The following is a 27,019-nucleotide window of genomic DNA, read 5'->3' as shown; positions in this document are numbered from 1 at the left end:
GTGCACTGCAATACTCTGATCGCTTTACATTGTATTTGTAACATCGTTGATGCAAGTGATCTCTCTTCTTAATTTAATTGTTATGACAGCCCCTAACGGAGCATATAATACTTATGTACCATTACAGCTATAGGATTACCGGAAACCACTAGCTTTGGTCCCTCAACCGGAAGTAAGATGACAAAATGAACGTAATGGCGCCACCCTTGTTGTCGCGGAAAATAAGGTGAATAGCATAACACAAGATGCATCACTCATATTGTTTTGAATGGGAGAAAGCATAGATATACATAATAAATTTATTTATTTATTTAATATGTATATCTATGGGAGAAAGTGCAACGCGCAATATGGCGGAATAAGTCCCGCCTTCTTTAAATAAGACCCAATCGCCAATTGGTAAAGTCATCGCGTCACTGCAGCAACCGTCAGAAGCTCCGGTTTCTATAGAAACGCCTAGACTCGCGCCTCCGAATTGGGACTGCGCATGCGTATTAGCTTAATCCACCCTGAAAAATACCATTTTTGTCATGATTCGAGCATTTAGAAACAAAATGTATGAGACAGTTGTTGTCAGATTTCATTGGTGATTTCAAATATGAAATTTAATCAAAAGCTTGGCAAACAGCTTTGGAGAATTTGATGTTTCCCCATTCAAAAATATAGGAGCTGCACTTTGATGCCCGAGAGGCGTTTCAAAGATGGCCGCCGAGTAAAATGACTTGTCTTAAAGGGACTTTGACCATAACCAACTCATTTCAGCCTAGAATTAGTTAGATATTTTTTACAATACAGTACATTTGTTGAACCTAAGTGACTTCAAAGAGCCACTGAAGGACTAGGAATGTTTCCATGGATTTTAAAGGGTCTTTGCCAATAAAGAACCTTTATTTTTAAGTACAGATGAGGCTGTGGCAAAAACTTGCTGGTATTTAAAAAAAAAAAAAAAAAAAAAAAAAAAAAACATTTATTACCGCTGCGCGTGACAATTGACACTTTAACCGTTTCCCTGGACACTTGAGTTAAACTATAGAGAAACACGTTATTTCCCCTGCTGTGAGGCACCACTATACGTCTGTGCTGGTCCTGGCAGGATGACAGTTCTCAGGGCTCTTTAACTGCGGGTCAGTGAGCGGCCCATTCTGACAGAAAATTGGATTAGAACAACGAGCGCTGTTTAAGAAACGACTTTTAAGACCGACTCCTCCTCCGTCACGCCACCCTTCCCACGAGACCGTCGGGTGTTTGACCTCTCGCTCAGGTTGTTCTGTATTCCTCGTGCTAGTAGTAACGTTAATTCTACCAGCCGCTGCGGACATGTCAACATCCAGCGAATGCAGGTAAGGTGAAAAATGAATAGCCTATATGTGCCGGAACAGAGCAGACTTGCCAAATAACTATCTCACATCATATAAGAATGCCGAAATGAAATCTTATTTGAGAGGAAAATATGTGAATACATTCGTGAGTAGTCGCCATGACAACTGTCGCATTTAATTTCCATCCCTTATCAAACAAGGCTTTATATCATAGATCAACCTGAGGTAAATGGCATATCATTTTAAATAAAACTGTATGATTCAGTCTCTGTCCTGACAGCCTCTGTTTGGACGGCGATAGTTTATTTAGTCTATATTCATATTCTTCCACAATGCGCCTTCCAAGTCCACTGTAAGATGAATTTGTTGTCGATATGATGCTTGAATGAAATTCAACATCTCTTATAACATAACAGGCTATCTATAAAATCAGCTACTCGTGATTATGGTTACGTAACAGAATCCTCTTATTCAGCTTGGTGGATGCGCTTGGAATAATACGCAGCTCTTAAAGAGACAGGCTGCGCTATAAAACCTGTGGGAAAACAGCTATGAAACCGTCCCAAATGAGGACATGGCTGTTGCCAGGCCTTTTCAAAATAAAAACGCACAGCTGTGATTTGTAAAATAAGAGACCTATTGTGCATTCTCACTGAGCGTTATGGAGTCACGTAATGTTCGTTTGAAGCTCAGCTCTCTGAATGGAAAGTGCTGATCCCGCAACGCCCTGCAGCACCACGGACAGCGCATGCTTACAGCTCGGTCATTGAGCTCTTCCTAGTTCATACTCATTATGATTCTTGTTAACGCTCGTGCCCTACAGCCATGAAAGGCTTTCTGATCATAAATGTGGGCAGTCCACATATGCAATAAATTCAGTAAGGATGGGCCTGCTGTTTGTCATTTTTGTTTTTCTTCCCAGTTTCAAAAGACTATAAAATAATTCAGATTATAGTGAAAGGTGTTTTGTTAGTTAAATAATGACAGACACTATTTGAGAACCAGAAAGCATACTTTGAGCGCTTACTTTTAGTAGCTTGCATTGTCATATTGAGTAACTTCATAAAGACTGCAAGTGAAAACATAACCTATTAAAAAATGCTGGGTTAAATACAACCCAAGTTGGGTTAAATATGGACAAACCCAGCGATTCGGTTGTTTTAACTCAAACTTAATGTTTGCCCAACTTGCTGGGCAGTTTTATTTAACCCAACTATTGTTTAAAAATTTCTATATGGCTGGATTAAAATGCACCCAACATTGGAAATTAAAAATCAGACACATAATTACTAGAGGCAACAGTAATGATAAAAAGTTGATTATTTTAGTAAGGAATTTCATAAATGTTTATTGTTTAGACTCTAAAGATGCTGGGTTGAAAACAACCCAAGTTGGGTTAAAAGGTTAGTTCACCCAAAAATGAAAATAATGTCGTTCCACTCCCGTAAGACCTTCGTTAATCTTCGGAACATAAATTAAGATATTTTTGTTGAAATCCGATGGCTCAGTGAGGCCTGCATAGCCAGCAATGACATTTCCTCTCTCAAGATCCATTAATGTACTAAAAACATATTTAAATCAGTTCATGTGAGTACAGTGGTTCAATATTAATATTATAAAGTGACAAGAATATTTTTGGTGCACCAAAAAAAATAAAAAAAATAACAACATATATAGTGATGGCCGATTTCAAAACATTGCTTTATGAAGCTTCGGAGCATAATGAATCAGCGTGTTGAATCAGAGGTTCAGATCGCGTGTCAAACCGCCAAACTGCTGAAATCACGTGACTTTGGTGCTCCGAACCACTGAAAAGGTAGACATTTATTAATAAGCAATTTAATAAATGTTTATTCTTTAATTATTATTTATTAAACTTATTAATAAATGTTCATTTAATAAACATTTTAATACATTTTAATTTCCAGCCTATTTTGGGTTCAATTTAAACAATCAATATATTAATATTTAAACAATAGCTGAGTTAATTAAAACTAACCATCAGGTTGGATCAAACATTTAACCCAACCCCTGGGTCAAAACAACCAAATCACTGGGTTTGTCCATTTTTAACCCAATTTGGATTATTTTTAACCCAGCATTTTTTAGAGAATATTATTTATCAACATGTTAATTTCCAACATACTTTGGGTTCATTTTAACCAAGCAATAGTCATTTTTAAACAATATTTGAGTTAAATAAAACTACCCAGCATGTTGCTGAACATTTAACCCAACCGCTGAGTTTGTCCATTTTCAACCCAACTTGGGTTAAAATGCTGTGTTGTTTTAACACAGCATTTTTTAGAGTGTAAGTATTCTTGTACATATAACAGATAACAATAATTTGCCACAAATAAAAATACTATGGCCTGTTTTGATAGTTAAGATCCAACTAAAAAACTGTGATGAGCACAGACCATTGATAGTAGATTTTATTTTCAAATAGTTACAGCTCAGAAATGGATTTAATCTCAACTGACCGTCCATTAGCTTTGTATGATAAGTAACATGACCAGAATTTATAGCAGCTCACATACTCAGACAGTTACTGGAAATCATTTACTACAGTGATTGTTCAGCTAAATGACAGAAGGGAAGAGATTATTCAACATATTCTCCAACACAATAGCATAACAAATAACAAGGATATATAATATAATATAATATAATATAATATAATATAATATAATATAATATAATATAATATAATATAATATAATATAATATAATATAATATAATATAATATAATAAATAGGTCTAAAAAACATTTTTACTCTAGTATATAGGTACTTTTCCTTCTCCATTCTAAATGCTGCTGTCCTCACTTGTCCTCACTCTCAAAACAACTTGACTGGGTCATTGAACTTCCTACACCTTCCTATTTCATAACCAAGTTACGTTGAGAAGGAAATTAGTCAGACGTCATCCAACAGTGTGGCACTTTATTGTTTTTTGTTTTGTTTTTTAATGCATGACCAATGCCAGCCCCACCGAAGATACTGAGCCAAAAAACAATGATTTGTTTCCATCTATAGCTACAGCTATGAGGAGTACAAAGAAACAGCAGACTGGCTGCTTGCTAACACAGACATCAGGCCTAAAGTGGCAATTATCTGTGGTTCAGGACTCGGTGGATTGGCTGACCTGCTGGACAACAAGAATGTGTTTCCTTATGACACAATCCCCCGCTTTCCCCACAGCACAGGTACGAGAGATTTTTTTCTGTTCGTGTGGATTGCTAATTTTATATAAACCTTTGGTGTAGTGTATCATTCATAACCCATTCATAGAGATTTGTTTCATAATCTATTCAATGACTACATTAAAATGAAAAATGTAAAAGACGGTGCTGAGTTTTATCGCTTCACTGCCATTATTTGATTATTGTTTGCATTAACAAACATTAAAATATGCACCCTCATGTCTCTTCAGTGCAAGGACATAAAGGTCAGCTGGTGTTTGGAGAGCTGAATGGGAAGCAGTGTGTTTGCATGCAAGGCCGTTTCCATTTCTATGAGGGCTATAACGTTGCCACGGTATGGTTCTCAATGGATAAGGCATATACTGTATATATATATATATATATATATATATATATATATATATATATATATATATATATATATATATATATATATATGTACTGTATATATACTACATGGGGGGTGGAATGAAAAAACACTGTTAGTTGATAATTAAAAGAATCATCTTAGTTTTTCTTTTTCTTTAGCAATAATATACCACAACACTAACATAGAGGTTATTCTGTACTTAACCATTGACGTCTCAGTGCTGCTATCAGCAATTTAAGTATAACAGTGAATAGTTAACATTTGACAACTGACCCAATCACCTCCTATAAACTTTTACAACACACAACATTCCAACATCTGTGATCAAGTTTAAAAAAAATGTTCAGAAAGACAGACAGTGCGTGCTCTTTGTTGCAGAAGCCAAGTGAAATATTGTATGACATTATGATTTATTATTTATCGTCATGTTTTTTATGAGTGATTAAAATCGCTCTACATATTGAGTGCTGTAAAAAAACAGTCATATGTTTGTTGCATTCAATTCACATGAGGGAATCAATTCGAATGTAGTTTCAGATCATAATTGTCAAGTGAAAAAATGTCTTTTAAAATGGACAATTTAGACAAAGCTGGGGGAATACAGTTAAACTATATAGTTTAGATAACTGCATATTAACCACATATATCAATTCATATTTCAGTCTTTAATTTCCTGTTTCATAAAGATGAGGACAGTTTGTCAAAGCAGCTCTAAATCTTAGGATTTTCTCCTTCTGTTTTAGGTCACATATCCAGTAAGAGTGTTTTTCCTTCTCGGGATTGAGACTGTGATCGTGACCAATGCTGCTGGAGGGCTCAATACTAAATTTAAAGTGGGTGACATCATGCTTATCAGAGACCATATCAATATGCCTGGATTTGCTGGCCAAAATCCTTTGTGTGGACACAATGAGGAAAGGTGAATTGCTATTAATTTGCTTCATTTAGGGTGTGTTCACACTTGTCATGTTTGGTTCGATTAAAACGAACCCTGGTGCGATTGCTCGGTTAGTGCGGTTCATTTGAACATATGTGAACGCTGCCATCCGAACCCTGGTGCGCACCAAACAAGCGGACCGAGACCGCTGAAAAGATGGGTCTTGGTCCACTTCCAAACGAACTCTGGTGCGGTTCGAATGATATATGAACGCAACACGGACCAAAGACATGTAACCGAACCAAAAACAGGAAGACGAGACCCTAAAAAGGACAGAATCCTCACGCATGTCGGTTTTTCTTGTCATAGTCGCTAGTTTGCCCATCACAGGCATCAGACGCGCGTCTCCATGCAGTAGATCATTTATGTGTGTGACAGATGGATTCCCGTCACTGTTTTGACTACTTTACACATTTTATAAGCTCTTGACGAGTTCCCAGCTGGCCAAAATACCATCACATGCAGGCTACGCACCACTACGCACACACAACGAGCGCATTTACCTCAGCACGCAGCATTGTTTTGGATGTTCGGTAAGTTCCGTCTCAAAATAGGCAATACGTCATAAAATCCGACCAATCATGTTGTGAATGTATCCCTATGCCTTAAAGTTCGGTATCTTTTGGTTCGGTGATAAAATTGCCAATCTGAATGCTAACCGGACCAGGACTAAATGTTTTTTTTTCTTCTTTGGTCCGGACCAAATGAACTAAACGAACCGAACTACAAGTGTGAACACACGCTTAGTGTATGCAGTTCTATGAATATGCAAATTAGTGGCACTCACTCACACCAATTCAGAGATCCGTGATTGGTTACAAGGTTGTTTGCGACGTCAGAAACCCCAGCGATTTCAAATCGCATTTTTGAGACTGTCTTTGGTTCACTGAGAAAATACTCCGCAATGGTGTTGACTTATGAATTTGCACATGGTTTATCTTAAAGCACATTAAAAACACCACATAGACATATGAACAAGCTTGATTCTACCTAACACCAACAACATCTTTTTATTTTTGTCTTTGTTTTTACCAGTTCAGCTTTGGCTTTGCAATATAATCTTTCTAGCATTTCTCTAAGGATTTATGCAACCAGTCTAATGTGCACTGACATTTGTGTTATGTCCCTGTAGATTTGGAGTGCGCTTTCCCTGCATGTCTGATGCTTATGATAGAGACTTGGCACGGTTGGCCAGGGAAGCTGCCCAAGATCTGGGCTGTGCCTCTTTCCTTCAGGAGGGTGTTTACTGCATGTTGGCTGGACCGTCCTATGAGACAATTGCAGAATGCAGGGTTCTACAGCTGCTTGGGGCGGATGCTGTGGGTATGTACTCTATAAATACATATCACTTTAATTCAAAATGTCACAATAGGGAAAAGCCTGTATTATCTTGAAGATGAAAGCTGTATATATCATCATTTTGAGCAAGGACCCCCTTGGTGGATAGAGAAACAGAGCAGGGATCTATTTTTTATTTTGTTTTTCATAAAAATGACTTATTTACAGCCTTGCACATGATGTGGACAAAAATATATAGTGCCCACGAATTAAAAATTTGTTCCCTCGTTTTAGTAAATCGAGGCCACGTTGAACTAATTTGTTCCCTCGTTTTGATTTAACTAAAAACTAAGGAATTAATTAGTACAACAGGGCCACAATTTAGTAATTTTTTTTAATTTAGTCAATTTAGTAAAAAAAATGTTCCTGTATATCATGTACGGGGCTCCATACTGTAACAGAGGGAATGAAGTCCACTGAAGGTAGAACCCAAGTGCAGCTTTTAATAATATAAATCCATGACATGAACAACAAAACTGACTTGACTTGACTTGACTTGACTTGACTTGACTTGACTTGACTTGACTTGACTTGACTTGACTTGACTTGACTTGACTTGACTCCTGACACTCACCAAAGCGGGTTACATTAAACAAAGCTAGACAAGAGTACAATGAAACATGAGGGCTATTTATACAAAGGGACTAATGACAAACAAGGAACACCTGTGAACAATGAAGACGATGGACCAATGGAAAGACAGAACTGAAATCACATGACAATAACAACCAATCAGAACATGACACATGAGACAGGGGAAGCACATGACATGAACACATGAGGGCAATGGAATTCATACAAAATTGATACAAAACACATGGCAAAACAAACAAAGCATAACAATGAAAACAAACCATAAACTGTGAACATGAAACAAAACCAAAACAAGACATGACATGACATGACATTACACATACTTATTAATTATAAATTATAAAATTAAAATTATATTATTATTATTAATAATAATAATAGTATTATTATAATATAATTAGAATAATTTATTAATTTATTATATATTATTTGAATTATATAAATTAATTAATTATAGTGAATTATTATAAATTACTTAAAATTACTAATACTCTATATATATATATATATATATATATATATAATACTAATTGTATCTATAAATATATTTGAGTATATGACATTAAAGTAATTTTTGTGATAAAATGAAAATAAAAAGTTAGAGGTCACTAAGAATTTTTTTGAAAGAAATTTATATTTTTATTCAACAAGGATGCAAAAATGACAGTAAGTACATGTATAATGTTATAAAAGATTTCACAAAATGCTGTTACTTTAAACTTTCTATTCAGTCACTTCTTATTCCAAAGATGTATAACCACAAAAATATTAAGCAGCACAACTGTTTTCAACATTGATAATAATAAGAAATGTTGCTTGAGCAGCAAATCAGCATATTAGAATGATTTCTGAAGCATCATGCGACATTGAAGACTCGAGTTATGTCTGTGGAAAATTCACAGGAATAAATTAAATTTTAAAATATATTAAAATAGAAAATAATTATTTTAAATTGTAATAATATTTCTACTATTTTTGCTGTATTTTTCATTAAATAAATGCAGCCTTAATGAGCGTTGTGTTTCTCTGTAATTAGGTATGAGTACCGTTCCAGAGGTGGTGGTCGCTCGGCACTGTGGGATGCGTGTGCTTGGACTCTCCCTTATTACCAACAAGGTCGTGACTGACTACAACAGCAAGGAAAGGGCTAATCATGAAGAGGTCCTGGCAACCACCCGTATGCGAACTGAAGACCTGCAAAAGATAGTCAGCAATTTAGTGACAAACATGTAGCATAAACATTTACCACATTTAGCGCAAAAATTTTGCAGCTGCTCTTGAAATACTTCCGAACAGATTTGCACTTCCACCCAGACAGCTTAACAATGTAGAACAGCATATACAGTGTAGGACTACTCTTTAATGCTACTCATGTCTCTTATTCAGGGTTCGAGTAACTTTATGGACTTTGCAGTGCCTCAAGACTCGATGAGTCAAAATTTAGGCTATGTTCATTTAGTTTACTTTTGATATTGTCCACACCACAGTGAAAACTGTGGTACTAACTTATCACTGTGAGAGTAGAACATATACTGTATGATGCATTCACATCCTTCCTGAAATGAAAGTTGGGATAGTTCACCCAAAAAAGAAAATTTTGTCATCATTTACTCACCCTCAAGTTGTTTCAAAAAGTTTCTTTCTTCTGTTGAGCACAAAATAAAATATTTTAAAGAATGTTGGTAAACAGACAGTTGTTGGCACCCACTGACTTCCATAGTACAAGTAAAGAAAAAAAAATTCCTATGGAAGTCAATGGGTGCTGTCAATTGTCTGGTTACAAACATTCTTTAAAATATCTTCTTTTGTGTTCAGCACAAGAAAGAAACTCATACAGGTTTGGACCAACATGGGGGTGAGTAAATGATGACAGAATTTTCATTTTTGGGAAAACAATCCCTTTAAGAACAACTGAAATTAGCAACGTTACATAACCATCAGTATTCCTGCCACTACATATTGAAAGAAAGAGTCAAAGAACAAACATACATGAAAAGGGACAAACACAGACTTGTACTCTAATACAGTAATACAATCCTCCTCAAGTATTAAAGGGAATTTGGACTAAGTGAGAAGAGCAGTTACAGTACAATCAGTTATTAAATGATCAATTAATATATATATATAAGCAAATGTTTTATCGTTTTAGTTTTATCAACTTGTCTAGATGTTTCCAAAGAAATTGACAGATAAAATAATATGTTGAAAAAACGCTTTATAAAGATCAGAGATACTTTATAGATATTTAATTGTCTAGGAATGTAATTTATTTTACTATTAACTTTATTTTGATTCAAATAAAACAACATAAAAATACATTTTGATGTAAATGCTGTGTGGTGGTATATATATTTCTAAAATCCATTGTGTTCTGTTCTCCCATTTTCCAATTCTGAGATCATTTGCTTTGATTTATATGAAATTTTTGATAACCACATAAAAAATGCTGGGTTAAAAATAACCCAAGTTGGGTTAAAAATGGACAGACCCAGCGGTTGGGTTAAATGATTGATGCAACCTGCTGGGTAGTTTTATTAAACTCAACTATTGTTTAAAAATTACCATTTTGCTCGCTTAAAATAAACCCAAAATAGATTGGAAATTAACATTTTTTAATAATTTATTAAATTGCTTAATAATAAATGTTCACCTTTTGATTATTACTGTTGCCTCCAACAGTATTTCCAGTATTTTCCAACTTCCAACCTATTTTGGGTTTATTTTAAGCCACAATATTTGAGTTAAAGGATTAGTTCACTTTAGAATTCATATTTCCTGATAATTTACTCACCCTCATGTCATCTAAGATGTTTGTCTTTCTTTCTTCAGTCGAAAAAAAATTAAGGTTTTTGAGGAAAACATTCCAGGATCTTTCTCCATATAGTGGACTTCAGTGGGGTTCAACGGGTTTAAGGTCCAAAATTCAGTTTCATTGCAGCTTCAAAGGACTCTACATGATCCCAGCCAAGGAATAAGGGTCTTATCCAGTGAAACGATAATTTATTTTCTAAAAAAAAAAAATTATATACTTTTGAACCACAAATGCTTGTCTTGCACTGCTCTGCGATCCACCACACATTATGTTAGAAAGGTCACACGTGACATAGGCAGAAGTACCATGGGAGGGCGAAAAACTCAATCTCATTTTCTCCTCCAACTTCAAAATTGTCCGACATCGTTGTTTTACCTTTTCCCCCCGTAAAAGGCCATTTGGCTTAGTCTTTGCATGTTTGCTTTGTAGACACTGGTTTGGTACTTCCGCTTACATCACATGTTACCTTTATAACATGATTACGTAATATGTGGCGGATCATAGAGATAGTGCAAGATAAGCATTTGTGGTTGGAATATATATATATATATATTAGGGATGCCACAATTCTCAATATAATATTGAACCGTTCGGTACGACATCCACGGTTCAATACGCGCTTGTGAATTGCGTTTTTTTCGGTCTTACGTTTAAATAATTTATGTGCGTTTTATTTCTCTCTCTGAATTGACTGTTTGTGTGTGCCTGTAAGTTTACGAGTACTAAGTTTACGAGTACTAAAGTAACGCAGTTACTTTACCAGTCGGCGATTGGCTCTTATTTAGAAGGCAGGACTTATTCCGCCATATTGCGCGTTACACTTTCTCCCATTCAAAACAATACGAGTGACACGTCTCGTGTTATTCCATAGTCTTTGAGACTATCCGCTTGTTAAGTCGTGACGTAAAGAACGCCGTTTCCGGGTCATGGCCTCGACTCGTTTCACTTGAGAATGCCATCGACGGCCGTTTATGAGCGCTATTTATTCATATTAAACATCAATCATTTAAAAAAGTTAAACATTTTAAATACTTGCAGTCTACACAACAGTCTCCGTGCTCACAGCGTCACAGATATTAATATTTTAATGATTTATAAAAGATGAATCATTGTCTGGCCATCTGGAATTTTGATATGGAGATAAAGGTTGTAATTCTATATTTTTTGTAGTATTACACCACATCGTGTATGTATATTAGCACCATTTGTTGTTTTCTTGTGGTATGAGATAGAGCGTTAGGACCCGGAAGCGCTGCCGCGTGACGTCAGACTTAACAACCGAATAGAATAACACAAGACGCGTCACTCGTATTGTTTTGAATGGGAGAAAGTGAAACGCGCAATATGGTGGAATAAGTCTCGCCTTCTAAATAAGAGCCAATCGCTGACTGATAAAGTCATCGAGTCACTGCAGCGGCCGTTAGAAGCACCGGTTTCTATAGAAACAGTCAGACGCGCTTCTCCGAAATGAGGCACAAGAGACGCGCATTTAGGTATGTGCATGCACATTAGCTTGATCCAGCCTGAAAAGTACAGATTTTTTTAGATGATTCAGGCGTTTGGAAAAAAAAAAAAAAAAAAAAATAGGCAGTTGTCAGATTTCATTGGTGATTTCAAATATGAAATTTAATCGAAAGCTTGGTAAACAGCTTTGGAGAATTTGTTTGTACAGTTTGTACATGGGCTACCAACAGCTGTGAGATGTCAGTGTTAATTTTAAAATAAAAAATTATTTTATATTATACAATACACTAGAAACTAGTGGACTTTTCTTTGCTTTTAAGTAAAATAAAGGAGAATTGCAATAAATCGTTTTTATTTTTTCTTCTTAACCTCTTACTGTTCCTATTGCCTAAGCATAGAATAACAAAACAAAAAAAAAGAAAAGAAAAGAAAATTTAATTCAGAAGTGAACTAATCCTTTAAATAAAACTGCCCAGCAGGTTGGTCAAACATTTAACCCAACATCTGGGTCAAAACAACCCAAACGCTAGGTTTGACCATATTTAACCCAACTTGGGTTGTTTTTAACCTAGCATCTTTTAGAGTGAGAGATCAGTCTTTTACCACATCATACTAAAAACAACAGTATGAATCATCAGTTTCCTGCAATGCATGTGTACAGAGTGAGATCAAAAGTTGTTTGTATACATCACACTCTGGAAAATGCATAACTGAATGAATCCCTCTTAACCCCCTCATGTCACTACATTATTGATGAATCGTGCCAACTCTGAAGTAGCGATGAAATAAAACATTAACAACATCAAGCTTGACCCAGTATGTCACCGAGCAAAAACCTTGAAGCAAAACTATTCATAATGTAAAGTGAGATATTCATAAGATAGTAAGACAGTTGTGTTACAATAACAGTCATAGGATTTGCATGGTGACTAGCTCTGTCTCACAACCATAATGTTCTGCTGCTACAGAGCAGTACGTTTTGAAATCATTTGTGACCACTCAATGGAACATGAAACTTCATATTTTAGATCGCAGACGTGATAGCATCAGCTTGTGTGTGAACCTCTGCACACATCAGATTTTTGGAGGGAACACTCTTTTCATCTGTCAGACGATGCCTCTGCCTCTGATGACAGAACTTCAGATCAGTATTCAGATGCTATAACAGACTTTCACAAAATATTTATGGAAAGCCAGTTGTGCTGACTCTGCCCAAACATCACAGTCCCTGTGAGCCATTAGCGAAGGGGTAACTCTTATGCAATTAGTGACGGGCCATTTGCTGAAATATTCAGGGCTTGATGCCCATGATGTGCGCAGCAGTGATGGTACTTCCACTCTCTGGTTTTCTAGAGGAACAGAGGAAGTCAGAAAATTTAATGATCTGTTTTGATCTTACGTGTTTTTTTGTTCTGCTCTCTCTGACATATTATCTCATTTGAAATTCCTGTTTTTCTCTGTAGATATTTTCCTCTGAATGCAGCTTTGAGCTCAGCATTCTTCATTTCAGCGTCTTTCAGATAGCACTACTCTGTAAGAAATTGTCATCATTTTTACAGAGTAGGTTAAATTTGAGTTACCTTAATCTAACCTAATCTGACCCCCAAATAAAAGTTTGGGGGTCAGATTTTTATTTTTTTAAAGAAATAATGTAAATGTAATGTAAATAATTAATGTTTTATTTAAGAAGGACACTTAAATTGATCAATACTGGTAGTTGCATGGACTGTCAATGGAGGGACAGAAATCTCTCAGATTTCATTTAAGATATCTTAATTTGTGTTTAAACTAACCCTTTAATGCTTCTCATACTGTCAGGGATTATCTGTGTTTGTTTCAGTTTTGGATAGTTTTATCACATCTTTGTTCTGTGACCTAGTTTTAAGTTACTCATTGTTTGATTATCTGTCGCACATGATGTTCATTTCCTTAGCTCTTGTATTTAAGCCCTTGTGTTTCCTTCAGTTCATTGTCTGTCCTTTGTCAAGATTAGGTTGTTTGTTCTATTCACAGGCCTTCATGTTCTAGTGTTCCAGTGTTTTGTTTCTTTGAGTTTGTTTCTAATAAAAGTAGGTGCTGCATCTAGATCCTGCCAGCTTTCTTTATTGCTGAAACCAGCTCGTGACAGGTAGGCTACTAACACAATACTTTTATTTAACAAAGACATAATTTCCCGAAATTAAACTAAGAAAAGAAAAACATATGCGTTTTGGTCGTTCATTTACATGACAATATCACAAAAAAAATGGTTTCAAAGTGGACGTTTTTGAAAGCTATAACATTATTGTCTCTGTGTAAACTACAAAAACGTGGATTTGTGAAAACTGTGATTGATGTCATGCGCATGCGTATTACCAAAGACTATAGAATAAAACAAGACGTGTCACTCGTATTGTTTTGAATGGGAGAAAGTGTAACGCGCAATATGGCAGAATAAGTCCCGTCTTATAAATAAGAGGCAATCGCCGACTGGTAAAGTCATCGCGTCACTTCAGCGGCTGTTAGAATCACTGGTTTCTATAGAAACAGTCAGACGCGCGCCTCCGAAGAGACGAGCATTTAGGTCTGAGCATGCGCATTAGCTTGATCCAGCCTGAAAAATACAGTTCCCTTTCGATACTTCACTCGTACTGCGTATGGGGAAAGGTCTCCCTTTTTCCCCGCTGCTGAAGCCTTTTTCAATAACGCAGTGTAACTGCATCGTCATTGGTTCACTCATAGACAAGTTGTTGAACCAATGACGGCGCGGCATAGCTGCGCGGCCTATGGCGACAAAGCGCGCGAATATTCCCGCCGAAATGGGCGGGGTTAGGGGCTATATAAGCAGCCGTTTCGCCATAGGATTTCAGTGTTTTCTCCTTAAGCGACGACCTCTACTTCTCTTTGCTGATCTCCGCCTGAAGCCGAAGAAGCTCGCCGCCTTCCTGACAGCTCTCGCCGCCGTCTGAAGAGGCTCCCGCAGCGGACTCGCCTGGACTCACCGGTTGAGGACAGTGCCGGCGCCCTCACTGACTGCAGCTACAGCGCCGTCGTCGAGTCACCGCCTCCCGCTCCCGGCCGCTTCCTGTGCGTCCCCTGCCGCCATCCAGCGCGCCGCCTGAGAGCTTCACCCGCGGCTCAACGCCGCTCTAAAAGAGCAATTTCAGCGGTTTTCACCACTTCTAAGAGTTTCCGCGGCCCTCGCCACTCTACAAAGAGCCACCCAACTGCCGTTTTCACGGCACCGGCATCTCACGATGCCCCGTCACTCATGTGCTACGTGCAGGGCCCCGGAGGAACAGACGAAGAGCAGGATGACTCCATGTCACTTGCGGCTTCCGAAACGGAAGGATGGGCTGGCGAGCCGGATGACCCCGCTCCCCTGCCTCCCTTGGAGCCCATTGAGCACAGCCAGGGCATGGATGCCGAGCTTTTCCGCATCCTGTCCAGAACCGTGGAAGAGCTGGACCTCGAGTGGACCCCTCCAGAGGAGCCGTCTCGCAGCCGCCTGGATGAGTGGTTCCTGCCAGGCCGCCACCAAGCACCTCGCCAGCGCTCAGCACCCTTTTTTCCTGAGGTCCACGAGGAGCTCACGAAGTTGTGGCGCACTCCGTATTCCGCCCGCCATCACACAACGCACCGCTCCGCCCTCACCGCCGTTGACGGCACCGAAGAGAAAGGATACGAGCACCTGCCACCCCTAGACGAAGCGGTGGCTGCTCACCTCTGCCCTCCAGCGGCTGTGGGATGGAAGGCTAAGAGGGCCCTTCCTTCCAAGCCCTGTCGGACCACCTCTACTTTGGCTGGACGGGCTTACACCTCGGCGGGCCAGGCTGCCTCCGCGTTCCGTAGAATGGCCATATTTCAAGTCTTCCAGGCCAAACTCCTCCGCTCGCTGGACGAGTCTGGAATTGACGCGCCGGCTTTCAAGGACCTTCACAGCGCCACCGACCTTGCCCTGCGAGCCACGAAGGCCACGGCCCAGGCCATCGGGCGTTCCATGGCCAGCCTGGTAGTGTTGGAGCGCCACCTGTGGCTCAACCTAACGGAGATCAAGGACCTGAACAAGACGGCCTTCTTAGATGCCCCGGTCTCTCCCTCTGGTCTCTTCGGGCCTGCAGTGGACGGCTTCACCGAGCGCTTTACTGCTGCGCAGAAATCGTCTCAGGCTATGAGGCATTTCTTGCCGAAGCGCTTCAGCTCTGCTTCTGCGTCCAGCCGCCCCAGGACTGCGCCGGCTCAGCAGAACAAGCCAGCCCCACCCGCAACACAGGCGGCGCCACCCAAGGAGCATCGCCAGCGCTCGCGCCCTGCGAAGCGTCCTCCCTTCCCGAGACGCCAGGGACCCCGGCCCAAGATTGTGCTGGACCCGGTGCCTCCGAAGTCGTCCTGATTCGTCAGGAAGGAAGAGGATGGGGGATCGTCCCATTGCGACCGGACTGCCCCAAAACCTCCCAAGAGTAATTTCCCCTCCGCCTCGTTTAATTCCGGGCGTGGGAAACATGCTCCAAGTGACAGCTGGGCCCACACCTGTTGCGCCCACTCCAAACGCCGTTTTCACGGCGAACAATATTTTACCTCATCTAAAAAAGAGCAAATTTCCTCTTCCACCCCTCTTGGTGTAAGACCCCCTCAAAGGCGGTCTATCACCCGATATCATTCAACCCCTTGCCACTTGGGCCGAGGCCTGGCAGGCCATCCCCGATGTGTCAGAATGGGTTATGGGGATCGTAACCCAGGGCTACTCGCTCCAGTTTGCACGACGGCCCCCTCGCTTCGGCGGGGTGCTTCAAACCTTGGTCAATCCGGACGACGCGCATGTCCTCCGGGCCGAAGTTATGACGTTGCTAAGAAAGGGAGCTGTGGAAATAGTTTCCCCGACAGAGAGCGAGTCAGGCTTTTACAGCCGCTACTTTCTGGTCCCCAAGAAGGATGGTGGTCTCAGACCCATTCTAGACCTCAGACTTTTGAATCACTCCCTCATGAGACGGAAGTTCAAAATGCTCACGCTGAAACAGATCCTCGCGCATATTTGCCCGAGGACTGGTTCTGCTCGCTGGACCTGAAGGATGCGTATTTTCACATCCAGATAGCCCCCCGTCACAGACGATTCTTGAGATTCGCATACGAAGGAGTGGCGTACCAATATACGGTCCTGCCCTTCGGGCTGTCTCTGGCTCCTCGCACTTTCACCAAGTGCATGGACGCGGCGCTTTCCCCTCTGAGGCAGATGGGAATCCGGGTCCTAAATTATCTCGACGACTGGCTCATTCTAGCCCGTTCGCGAGCCGAGCTGGAACACCACAGATCCGTGGTCCTCAGTCTGGGTCTCAGGGTCAACTTAGCCAAGAGCTCGCTGTGCCCCACCCAGCGAATCTCGTTTCTGGGTGCAGTTTTCGACTCCGTCCGTATGACGGCAGTAGCCGTCTAGCGATTCAGCAGCTCACGGCCTCAATCAAGAACAAAGCATGTCTCCCTCTGAAGTTTTTCCAGAGGCTACTAGGGTTGATGGCTTCCGCCTCCCCGGTGCTGCAGCTTGGCCTTCTTCGGATGCGGCCTCTTCAGTACTGGTTGAAGTTCCGGGTTCCTCCAAGTGCCTGGCGGCACGGCCGCTTATGTCTCAAAGTCAATCAGGCCTGTCTTCTAGCCCTGAAACCTTGGATGGACCCTATGTGGTTCAAGCGCGGAGTACCCTTACAGGCGGTCTCACGAAGGACGGTGCTCTCAACGGACGCTTCCAACTCGGGTTGGGGCGCTGTGTGCGAGGGCAGACCCGCCTTCGGCTCGTGGAGTCTTGAGGAAAGCCTTCTACACATCAACTGTCTAGAGATGCTAGCAGTGATGAAGGCCCTTCAGTCTTTTCAGGCTCACTTGACAGGACGTCATGTCATATTTAAACCACCAGGGCGGTCTCTCGTCCAGCCGCTTATGCGCTCTGGCGAAATGTCTTCTGGAATGGGCTCTTCCGAGGCTTCAGTCGCTCAGAGCGACTCATGTTCCTGGCAGGAACAATCTGGGCGCAGACATGTTGTCACGGAGCAACATCCCCTCCGACGAGTGGATGCTCCACCCCCAAGTAGTCCTCAAGATTTGGGAGTTCTTCGGGAGGGCAGAGATAGACCTCTTCGCCTCAGAAGACAACTCTCATTGCCCAACATTTTTCTCGAAGGAAGTCGATGCTCTGGCCAATACATGGCCCAACACGCTCCTTTACGCCTTCCCTCCGATCGCACTGATCCCTCAGGTCATCAGGCGCATCAGAGAAGACCAATACAGAGTAGTTCTGGTGGCCCCGCTCTGGAGGAACCAGGTTTGGTCCTCGGAGCTGTTCAAGCTCTCCCTGAGAGCCCCGTGGCCAATTCCCCTGAGGCGGGACCTCCTCTCTCAGGCAAACAGAACGATCTGGCACCCACAGCCGGAGCTTTGGGCTCTGCACCTCTGGTCCCTCGATGGGAGCCGACCAGCCTCCCCGGGGACGTCCTAAATACCATTTCTCAGGCTAGAGCCCCGTCCACGAGACGCCTCTATGACCAGAAATGGTCTGTCTTTGTTGATTGGTGTTCCTCACGCAACATAGACCCTGTGGAGAGTGACGTATCCTTCATACTGTCTTTCTTCCAAGAACGCTTGGAAATGGGGCACACCCCTTCTACTCTTAAGGTTTACGTAGCAGCCATTGCGGCCTTCCATGCTCCCATTGCTGGCCAATCAGTGGGACGTAACGGCCTTGTCATCAATTTCCTGAGGGGTGCTAGGCGATTGAATCCTCCTCGCCCCCTCACCGTTCCCACTTGGGACCTCTCACTGATCCTCAGGGCCTTAAAGGGAACCCCCTTTGAGCCAATGGGTTCAGCCGATCTCAGGCCCCTATCTCTAAAGACCGCTCTGCTGTTAGCACTGGCATCGGTTAAGCACGTTGGCGATTTGGAGGCCCTCTCTGTGAGCCCTGCATGCCTTGAATTTGGGCCTGGAGACTCGAAGGTCATTCTGAAACCTAGGCATGGCTACGTTCCTAAGGTGCTCTCAACCCTGTTTAGAGCTCAGGTCATCTCGCTTTCTGCTCTTCCTCCCTCGGCGGATGAACGAGAGCTGGAGCTACTCTGCCCAGTCAGGGCATTGAGGACCTATGTGGAGCGATCGTCGGATCAGCTCTTTGTTTGTTTTGGTGGCCGCACCAAGGGGTCTCCGGTCTCAAAACAGCGCCTTTCCCGTTGGATAGTGGACGTTATTAACCTGTGCTACTCCTCACTGGGTGCAGACTGCCCCATAGGAGTCAGGGCCCACTCCACTAGAGGAATGGCCGGCTGGTCTTCGCCGTCCACTTTTGTCAGATTCTATCATCTCGATGTCCCGACCTTGCAAGCTGGGGTTCTTTCAGTGTGATTACGCGGCCTCTGGTGAGTTCCGCCTTACACAACCCCAGGAATTATTTCCTTAAGTGTAACTAGGGTTCCGTTAAGGCTTTGCCTTCTCGCTTGTTTTTTTGGACCCCCTCCCATGTGTCCAAATACAGGCTATATCGTTCCCAGCCGTGGCACGGCGTGGTTGAATTCGTTCCCCATACGCAGTACGAGTGAAGTATCGAAAGGAAACATACTCTGTTACTAACGTAACCTCAGTTCCCTGAGATACGGAACGAGTACTGAGTCACTTGCTGTGCCACGAGGCTGCGGCTTCAGGGTCATCGCTTCAGGCGATTACACTGAAATCCTATGGCGAAACGCCTGCTTATATAGCCCCTAACCCCGCCCATTTCGGCGGGAATATTCGCGCGCTTTGTTGACATAGGCCGCGCAGCTATGCCGCGCCGTCATTGGTTCAACAACTTGTCTATGAGTGAACCAATGACGATGCAGTTACACTGCGTTATTGAAAAAGGCTTCAGCAGCGGGGGAAAAGGGAGACCTTTCCCGATATGCAGTACGCAGTTACTTAGTAACCGAGTACGTTTTTTTTGTCATGATTCGAGCGTTTAGAAACTAAATTTATGAGCCGGTTGTTGTTAGATTTCATTGGTGATTTCAAATATGAAATTTAATCGTAAGGTTGGCGAACAGTTTTGGAGAATTTGATGTTTCCCCATTCAAAGAGATAGGAGCAGGATAGGAGCTGCATGATGCCCAGGATGCCCGAGAGGCGTTTCAAAGATGGCCGCCAAGTGAAATGACTTGTCTTATTAAAGGGACTTTGGTATTACATGTTCAGTCTATAATGCGCCATTTTCTATATAAAGTGACATCACCGACTACTGGCCTGGCATCCATAACACAGTTTTTTTAATTAGTGATGGAAAACCGAGGCTTTCTGAAGCGTTTGAGGCTTTCATCAAATTGTGCCGAAAAAGGGTTCATTACTCAAAGCTTTTAACACAGTGCGCATTAGTGTCATCTGATGGTCAGACTTGTTTTAACCATATCTAAATCATTGCGGAGCAGATCTACGGTTTGAAAAATCACGTGACCAAAGCTTCAAGTCCGTGACATACGGAATCACTGTTGTCTTGAATCTGTTTTTATGTAATTTGTGACAATGAGACCACCACTCGTGTCATGTGTAACCTGCAATGGTCAACGGATTCACATATTTGATCAATAATATAAAATATACAATGATGTGATCATAACTGACATGAGTAGTTAAAAATATTTTAGATGAGCTGTTTAACCCTTATGTTCTGTTCAGGGTCTCTGAGACCACAGCAATAAAACATGATTAAATACATTTTCTTTTATGTATCAGATGAAGCGCCAATGTTTTTAAATCAGCTGTCTCAACTTTCCGATACTGCATGACGTTTGAAGCTTCAAACGTCATCAATCACGTGGTATTGTCATTTCGATACAAGCATCGGTACAATGTGTGATACAATAGTGATTTGAAAACTGTGTCGGAGCATCGGAGCCCCGGTATCAACCGTCTCATCACTATTTTTAATCGTTTCCGTGGATCCGTGTGAACAGGGATTGTTTTGATAATGTTGTTGTCTCTACGCGAAAAACGCAAAGGCAAAACTTTTCAGTTTTTTGTACACGTTTTCCTGTAAATGTGCCCTGAGACAACACTTCCCTGCCATTGAAGGAATTTTCTGGCTTTCTATGTTTTCACTGTTATATGGTACGGCGGACGCTATTACCATCTTCTGAAAGAGTAGAGAATCTCCGGATCAAAACAGGCAAAAAAGGTGCAAAAACAAGTGATAACACCATTGCTTAAGCACATTGTAGTCTTTGAAAAAATGTGATTTTCTCAGCTTTTTGTTCAAAATGTTGCTTTTTTGTGATGATAAAAGAATGCATGAAGCTAGAATAAAACTTTCTTTTGATATATTGCATGTTCAGATATTCACATAAAATATTCTGGGGGCCATGAAATGTTGTGAAAATGATCAAAAATGATGGTGTTGCCTTTTTTTATGCTGGCGGGAAAAGAGTTCAAATATGTTCATTTGTGTTTCAAAGATGAACGAAAGTCTTACGGGTTTGGAACGACATGAGGGTGAGTAATAGACTTCAAATAAATGCTGTTCTTTAGAACTTTATATTCATCAAAGAATCCAGAAAAAAAAGAAAAAAATCCTTTTTTTTACAAAAATATTATATTATACAAATATATAGAAAACAGTTATTTTATTTATTTATTTTGATCAAACAAATACAGCCTTGGTAAGCATAAACTTCTTTCAAAAATATTATAATTTCAAGTAAAAATCTACCATATATCATGTTCAACTAGACAATACATGTATTTTTACAGTAAAAAATGTTAAAAATGAAGATCATTTTTTATTATCATTAAAAATAATAATATTAATAAAGTCATGAGAATAAGAATCATTGATATATTGGTTCAATGGTGGACTCCTCCCAATCGATTCACTACATGCATGGATAATCATTGCCAAAACAATGTCTCTCATGCGAACACCCACATACTGTATCCTCACAAACAAATCTCATATCTTGGACCTAACAGACCTTTAAATCAGAAGCCTGATATTTCACTCTCTGTCCTCCAAACACATCCCTCCACGATACATTCGCTCCCATGATTTTTCTTTTTCATTTCACTCTAATCAGCCTGCTGCGATCCTGTGCTTGATGGAGAGCTATACTTTATATCTCACCATCTCTCTCAAATCATGTTTGCAGCAAGGGACACAGGAAGAGTGAGAGAACACTCAGGGGACACGTCGCCATTAACCATCAATACACATTCTTGGAACAGTGAATCCACTGAGGAAGAGGGACCATATTGGAAAGAGAGATCTCATTTATCCTTAAACAGGCCACATTTCAGCGAGAGACACAGCAGGGAAGTCATTCTGAACATTGTTCAAAGGTCAATGCCTTTCTCACATCCACATTCATGACATCTCTCTTGGTAAAGTGATAATCCTCTGTCTCATTAAAGGGTTAGTTCACGCAAAAATCTAAATTCTGTCTTTATTCACTCACCCCCGTGTCCTTTTAAACCCGTAAGACCTTCGTTTATCTTCGGAACACAAATTAAGATGTTTTTGATGAAATCCGATGGTTTCTGAACCAAACATTGGCAGCAACAACATTGCACCTTTTGAGGTCCAGAAAGGTATAAGGTATTAAGCAGTGCTTCCGTGTTTAGGTCTGAACGCCGGCTCAGTATGTGTGGATCAGAAACCCTCGGATTTCATCAAAAATATCTTAATTTGTGTTCTTAAGATGAACAAAGGTCTTACGGGTTTGTAACAACATGAGGGTGAGTAACTTTACATTTACATTACATTTTTGGGTGAACTAACCCTTTAATATATAGCAGAGTTCACAATTGTGAAAGCACATCCAAATTCTGGAATTTAAAATCATTTAAATCTGAAAATAAATAGAAACTGAAAAAGTAAAAAAGAAGAATAGGTTTACTTACACATATCTGTGGCATTCATTTTACTTTTCAATTTAAATTTTCATATAAGTTGTTATATCATTTATAATGAAAGTATGTTTGTATTTAAATGTAATGTATCTAAATCTAACTTTAATTTACCTTGAAATCAAATTGGACGACTTATTTTTTTATGGAATATTGCAGTATATTTACAGTATGTTTATCAGTGTACACTTTTAAAAAATGTATGTGTCCTCGTAATCTTTAATTAAAATAACTTCCCCTCCCTCTTGCAGCTCATCTCTTCTCTGATGACGTGTTTACTGGCACAAGGGCGGGACAACTTGTCACTCATGTGACATCACAGCAATAGCAAACCACAACAATCCAATCAATTCCCTACATTTTTCTTCTTCGAGAAGCCGTTTCACTCGGATATACATCACAATAGGGAAGAAAATACTGTCAAAATTTCTATTTCATGCCAACTTTAATGTATTAAATTAAGTGTTAATTTCGTTGACGATTAATTTTAGTAATTTAGTCAATTTTCGTCAACGACATTTTTTCATGGACGAAAACGAGACGATGACTAAATAAAAATGCGTTTTGAATGGCTAAAACTATGACTAAAATCTACTCTAATTTTCGTCAGCGAATAAAAACGAGACAAAAATGAAAGAGAGGGAAGATATCCAGTCAGGACTGCTGTGTGGAAGATGTGCACATTTGAAGTGTAACGTGCTGATCTAACCGCGGGAAAGGCGGCGCTGTTGCGCCCTCTACAGCCTCGTGCAGCAGCAGCACTTCAGACTACGTCGCAATTAATGAATAGCGCACATTTATGCCAAGCGATTGCTTATAAGCTAATGTTGATGAATTATGATGTTTACTACACGATGTTTATATGGTAGTATGTTTTAGACGGATATAAGAATGCATATTCTATCACCCTCATGAGCAGCCTGCTACAGTGCATACTGCAGACATTCCAGAATAAGAGTCACTGTGTATTTCAGGATGGTTTATAATGATTTTTTCCTGGTCATTGTTATTTTGTTTACACAATAAACCGTATTTATTTTAATTTCTATTCAATTCATAGTAAACTACCGTATCTTCTGTCACAGGAAGGAAAGACTAAGAACATTATTTGACACATTAATCAATATATTTTACAAGTATATGGGTTAAAGGTGCTAAAGAGGATCTTTTCGTCGACTGAGAAACCAAAGACTGTTAGTGAGTTTTTGAAATGAGCGCATGCGTAAGAACAACCCCCCTCCTTCACAGCTTATTTCGAGGGAACACCTCCCAAAACTCGTGCACGAGTATTGGAACACGAGTGTTTACCACCGGCATTCGTTGTGTCGTGTTAGTGGATTCATTATGTCGGACTCACCGCAGGTAACTCATAATCTGCTGTTGTTACTCCTGTCTCCTGACAAAAACATCGCATGCGGCGCCTGTGGAGTGTGGAAAGTTACTGGAGCGCGCAGCCGTACTCGTCTCTCACAAGGAACGTCATGGCAGTGATTGACAAGCCAGAGGACCAATCATTTACGTGATGATCGCGTAAACGATTGGCTGATGTTTTTAAAGCCCTACCTCGTGCACAGATGATGTATATTAATATTAATAAATAGTCTTTTATCAGTTAGTAAAGACAGTTTCAAGTAATATTGCAAAAATGTATAAAACAAAACATCCTCTTTAGCACCTTTAACTAAACATAAAACCAAAGAAATCTTCATTACTTGAAGTAAACGTTAACTGAAATAAAAAATAAATATATTGTAACACAGTTCGTAAATGGGAAGAAGGAGGCGGGAACCGGCGAACATTCAACAAAACTTTAATCCAAAATAAACAAAGAACAAAACGAAAGTAATGCCGGCAGACCCTCGCGGACGTCTGCCGGCCACACAAACATAATAAAACATAAAATAAAGTCCAGGCCTGGCCATCTCTCGTCCTTCACTGTCGTCGCTCCTCCTTTTATGCCTCCGGAGCTCCTCCGTGAGAGACTCGAGGCCGGCATGCCTTGCAGGTGATGCTCGTTATCACTCGCGTCACCGGCCTCGCGCCGTTCCCTCACGGCTCTCGCCCGCCCTGCTCGTCACATATATATATTAAAAAAATGTAAAGTCTAAGCTTTAGATTAACCTGAGGTATTAAAATAACGAACAGAATTAAAAACTTATAGACATTTAAAAGCAAATACTAAAAGACATAAACAAAAAAAAATACTAAAACTTTGAACTAAAATTACAATGAAAACAGAAAAACTAAAAATCAAATCTAATAAAAATACGAAACGAAATAAGTATGTCAATCCCTGAAAAGTACTGAATTTTGCTCTTTTGTGTCTTTTTGCACTTGAACGGTCAAAAAACTTCCGCTTTGGGGAGCAAAGTACAGTTGGGTGAACATAAACAGTTTGGGGAATATGTAGGCCTACCTATATCAGTGCATAGGAGCTATTGTTAGAGAAATGCTTAATGCATTATAATTTAACTAAATGAAATTTTAGTCGACTAAAATCTTATGATATTTAGTCGACTAAAACTAGACTAAAACTAAAGCAATTTCCGATGAATAAAGTATGACTAAAACTAAATGGCATTTTAGTCGAAAGACTATGACTAAATTTAAAATTTGCTGTCAAAATTAACACTGATTAAATTAGATTTAAAAGTATCAAAAATGCTAAATAAAAGCATTTTTATTAGTGGTCTCAGCCTTTTGGACCTTGATCAATTACACTGTAAAGGTGCATTTGGGGATATAGAGGGACTGAAGGAACATTTACACAACAATGATGTACTAAAAACGGAAAAGATTTTACTTTGTGTGTTTCGCGTACATGCAACAACGTTGTCAAAACAGTCCCCGTTTGCACAGATCAGCAAAAACGACTAAAAACGCTGTATTATTCATGCCAGTCCAGTAATTTGCGATATCACTTTGTAAACTTAAAGGTACAATCTGTGATATTTTTTTCCACTAGAGGTCGCTAGAAGCCTATTCAAAACATAGGGGTAGTTTGATGACGCCAAATTTTAGAGCGGAAACTTGGGACATGTGGTCTCCAAGAAGTAAATAAGGAACTGCTTGAAGCAAGCTAGTGGTTTGCTGGACGCTATACACTACTTCCGCATTTGTCCACGACACTGTTGTCATGTGGTTTCTACGTCAGTAAAGGCGGTAACAAAGGTAACTGACGTCATTGACAGGCGACTGCACTGCCCCGTGTCACTGTTTAGAATGCAAATTTTCTCATGATTTACAAGTAGTTGAAAACATTAGAGATATTGTACAAAATATATAACACTAGCCTAGTGGTTTTTGGATATTTTACTGCAAATAATTTTACATATTGTACCTTTAAGAAACACTATGCGCTTATAGACTGAACATGTAATACACATGAAGTCATCGTTTTCGCAAATTCACATTTTTGTAGTTTACACAGAGACAATAACAGTATTGTTTTCAAGAACTTCCACTTTGAATATGGTTTTCAAAAGTTTGTGTTTTCAGGCCTCCAAAACACTGTTATCGTGTAAATGAATGGGCAAAACGCATAAAAAGTTTTTTGTTTTTAGTTGAAACTGGTGTCGTGTACACAGCCCCTAAAACATCTCTGCTGAATAAAGACTTTCCACACTCCTAAACTCAGCTGTCAGCAGCCAGATCACTGGAGTACAGCCAAGAACTGTGTGATAAGGCAAGCAGATGGTATTGACTGACTATTCCTCAATGATCATATTAGTTCACTGTCACTTTCAGAGCATATTGATTGACATTTTTGCCTTGTAGATCATATTAGATCCGCAGTCCTTCCATAACCTCTATGAAAGGTTGTCTGGTAAGAGGACAATAGCCTCTGACTATGAAGGATTACATCAAAAATATTGTGTTCTCAAATAGTGTGTTAGAGTTTGTCATTCACAATTTGTTGCTGTCATGCATATTTAAATATGCATTCAGATTTCTGTTTCATTTCTCAGCAGTAAAATAACTACAACTAAGTATTTTAATCTAAAAAAATAAATATTTTTTTCTCTTTTTATGCAGTTGTTAGATGCTTGAAGCTTGTCATAACCCCATACACCCATACAGCAAACAATATCATTT

General features: G+C 40.1%; 1 protein-coding gene across 1 annotated transcript; it reads left to right on the top strand.

The window, feature by feature from the left end:
- The first annotated feature begins 1,060 nt into the window (after positions 1–1,060).
- pnp6 (purine nucleoside phosphorylase 6) lies at positions 1,061–10,191 on the top strand. The gene is made up of 6 exons (XM_067389314.1): positions 1,061–1,340; positions 4,359–4,528; positions 4,756–4,859; positions 5,639–5,814; positions 6,965–7,155; positions 8,801–10,191. Exons 1-6 carry the CDS (start codon positions 1,318–1,320, stop codon positions 8,995–8,997), a joined length of 861 nt encoding a protein of 286 aa, XP_067245415.1. The 5' UTR covers positions 1,061–1,317; the 3' UTR covers positions 8,998–10,191.
- Positions 10,192–27,019: the final 16,828 nt, after the last annotated feature.

The sequence above is a fragment of the Chanodichthys erythropterus genome, chromosome 7, assembly GCF_024489055.1.
Source record: "Chanodichthys erythropterus isolate Z2021 chromosome 7, ASM2448905v1, whole genome shotgun sequence".
Lineage (NCBI taxonomy): Eukaryota > Metazoa > Chordata > Actinopteri > Cypriniformes > Xenocyprididae > Chanodichthys > Chanodichthys erythropterus.
Note: the sequence above shows the minus strand (reverse complement) of the source record. Positions and strands in the feature narration are given on the sequence as shown.

Bases quoted from the DNA above. Each gene is read 5' to 3' on its own strand.
- pnp6 (XM_067389314.1), top strand. From the start codon at position 1,318: ATGTCAACATCCAGCGAATGCAG. The intron at 1,341-4,358 runs GTAAGGTGAAAA...TTCCATCTATAG, and splicing joins TCAACATCCAGCGAATGCAG to CTACAGCTATGAGGAGTACA. The intron at 7,156-8,800 runs GTATGTACTCTA...CTCTGTAATTAG, and splicing joins GCTTGGGGCGGATGCTGTGG to GTATGAGTACCGTTCCAGAG.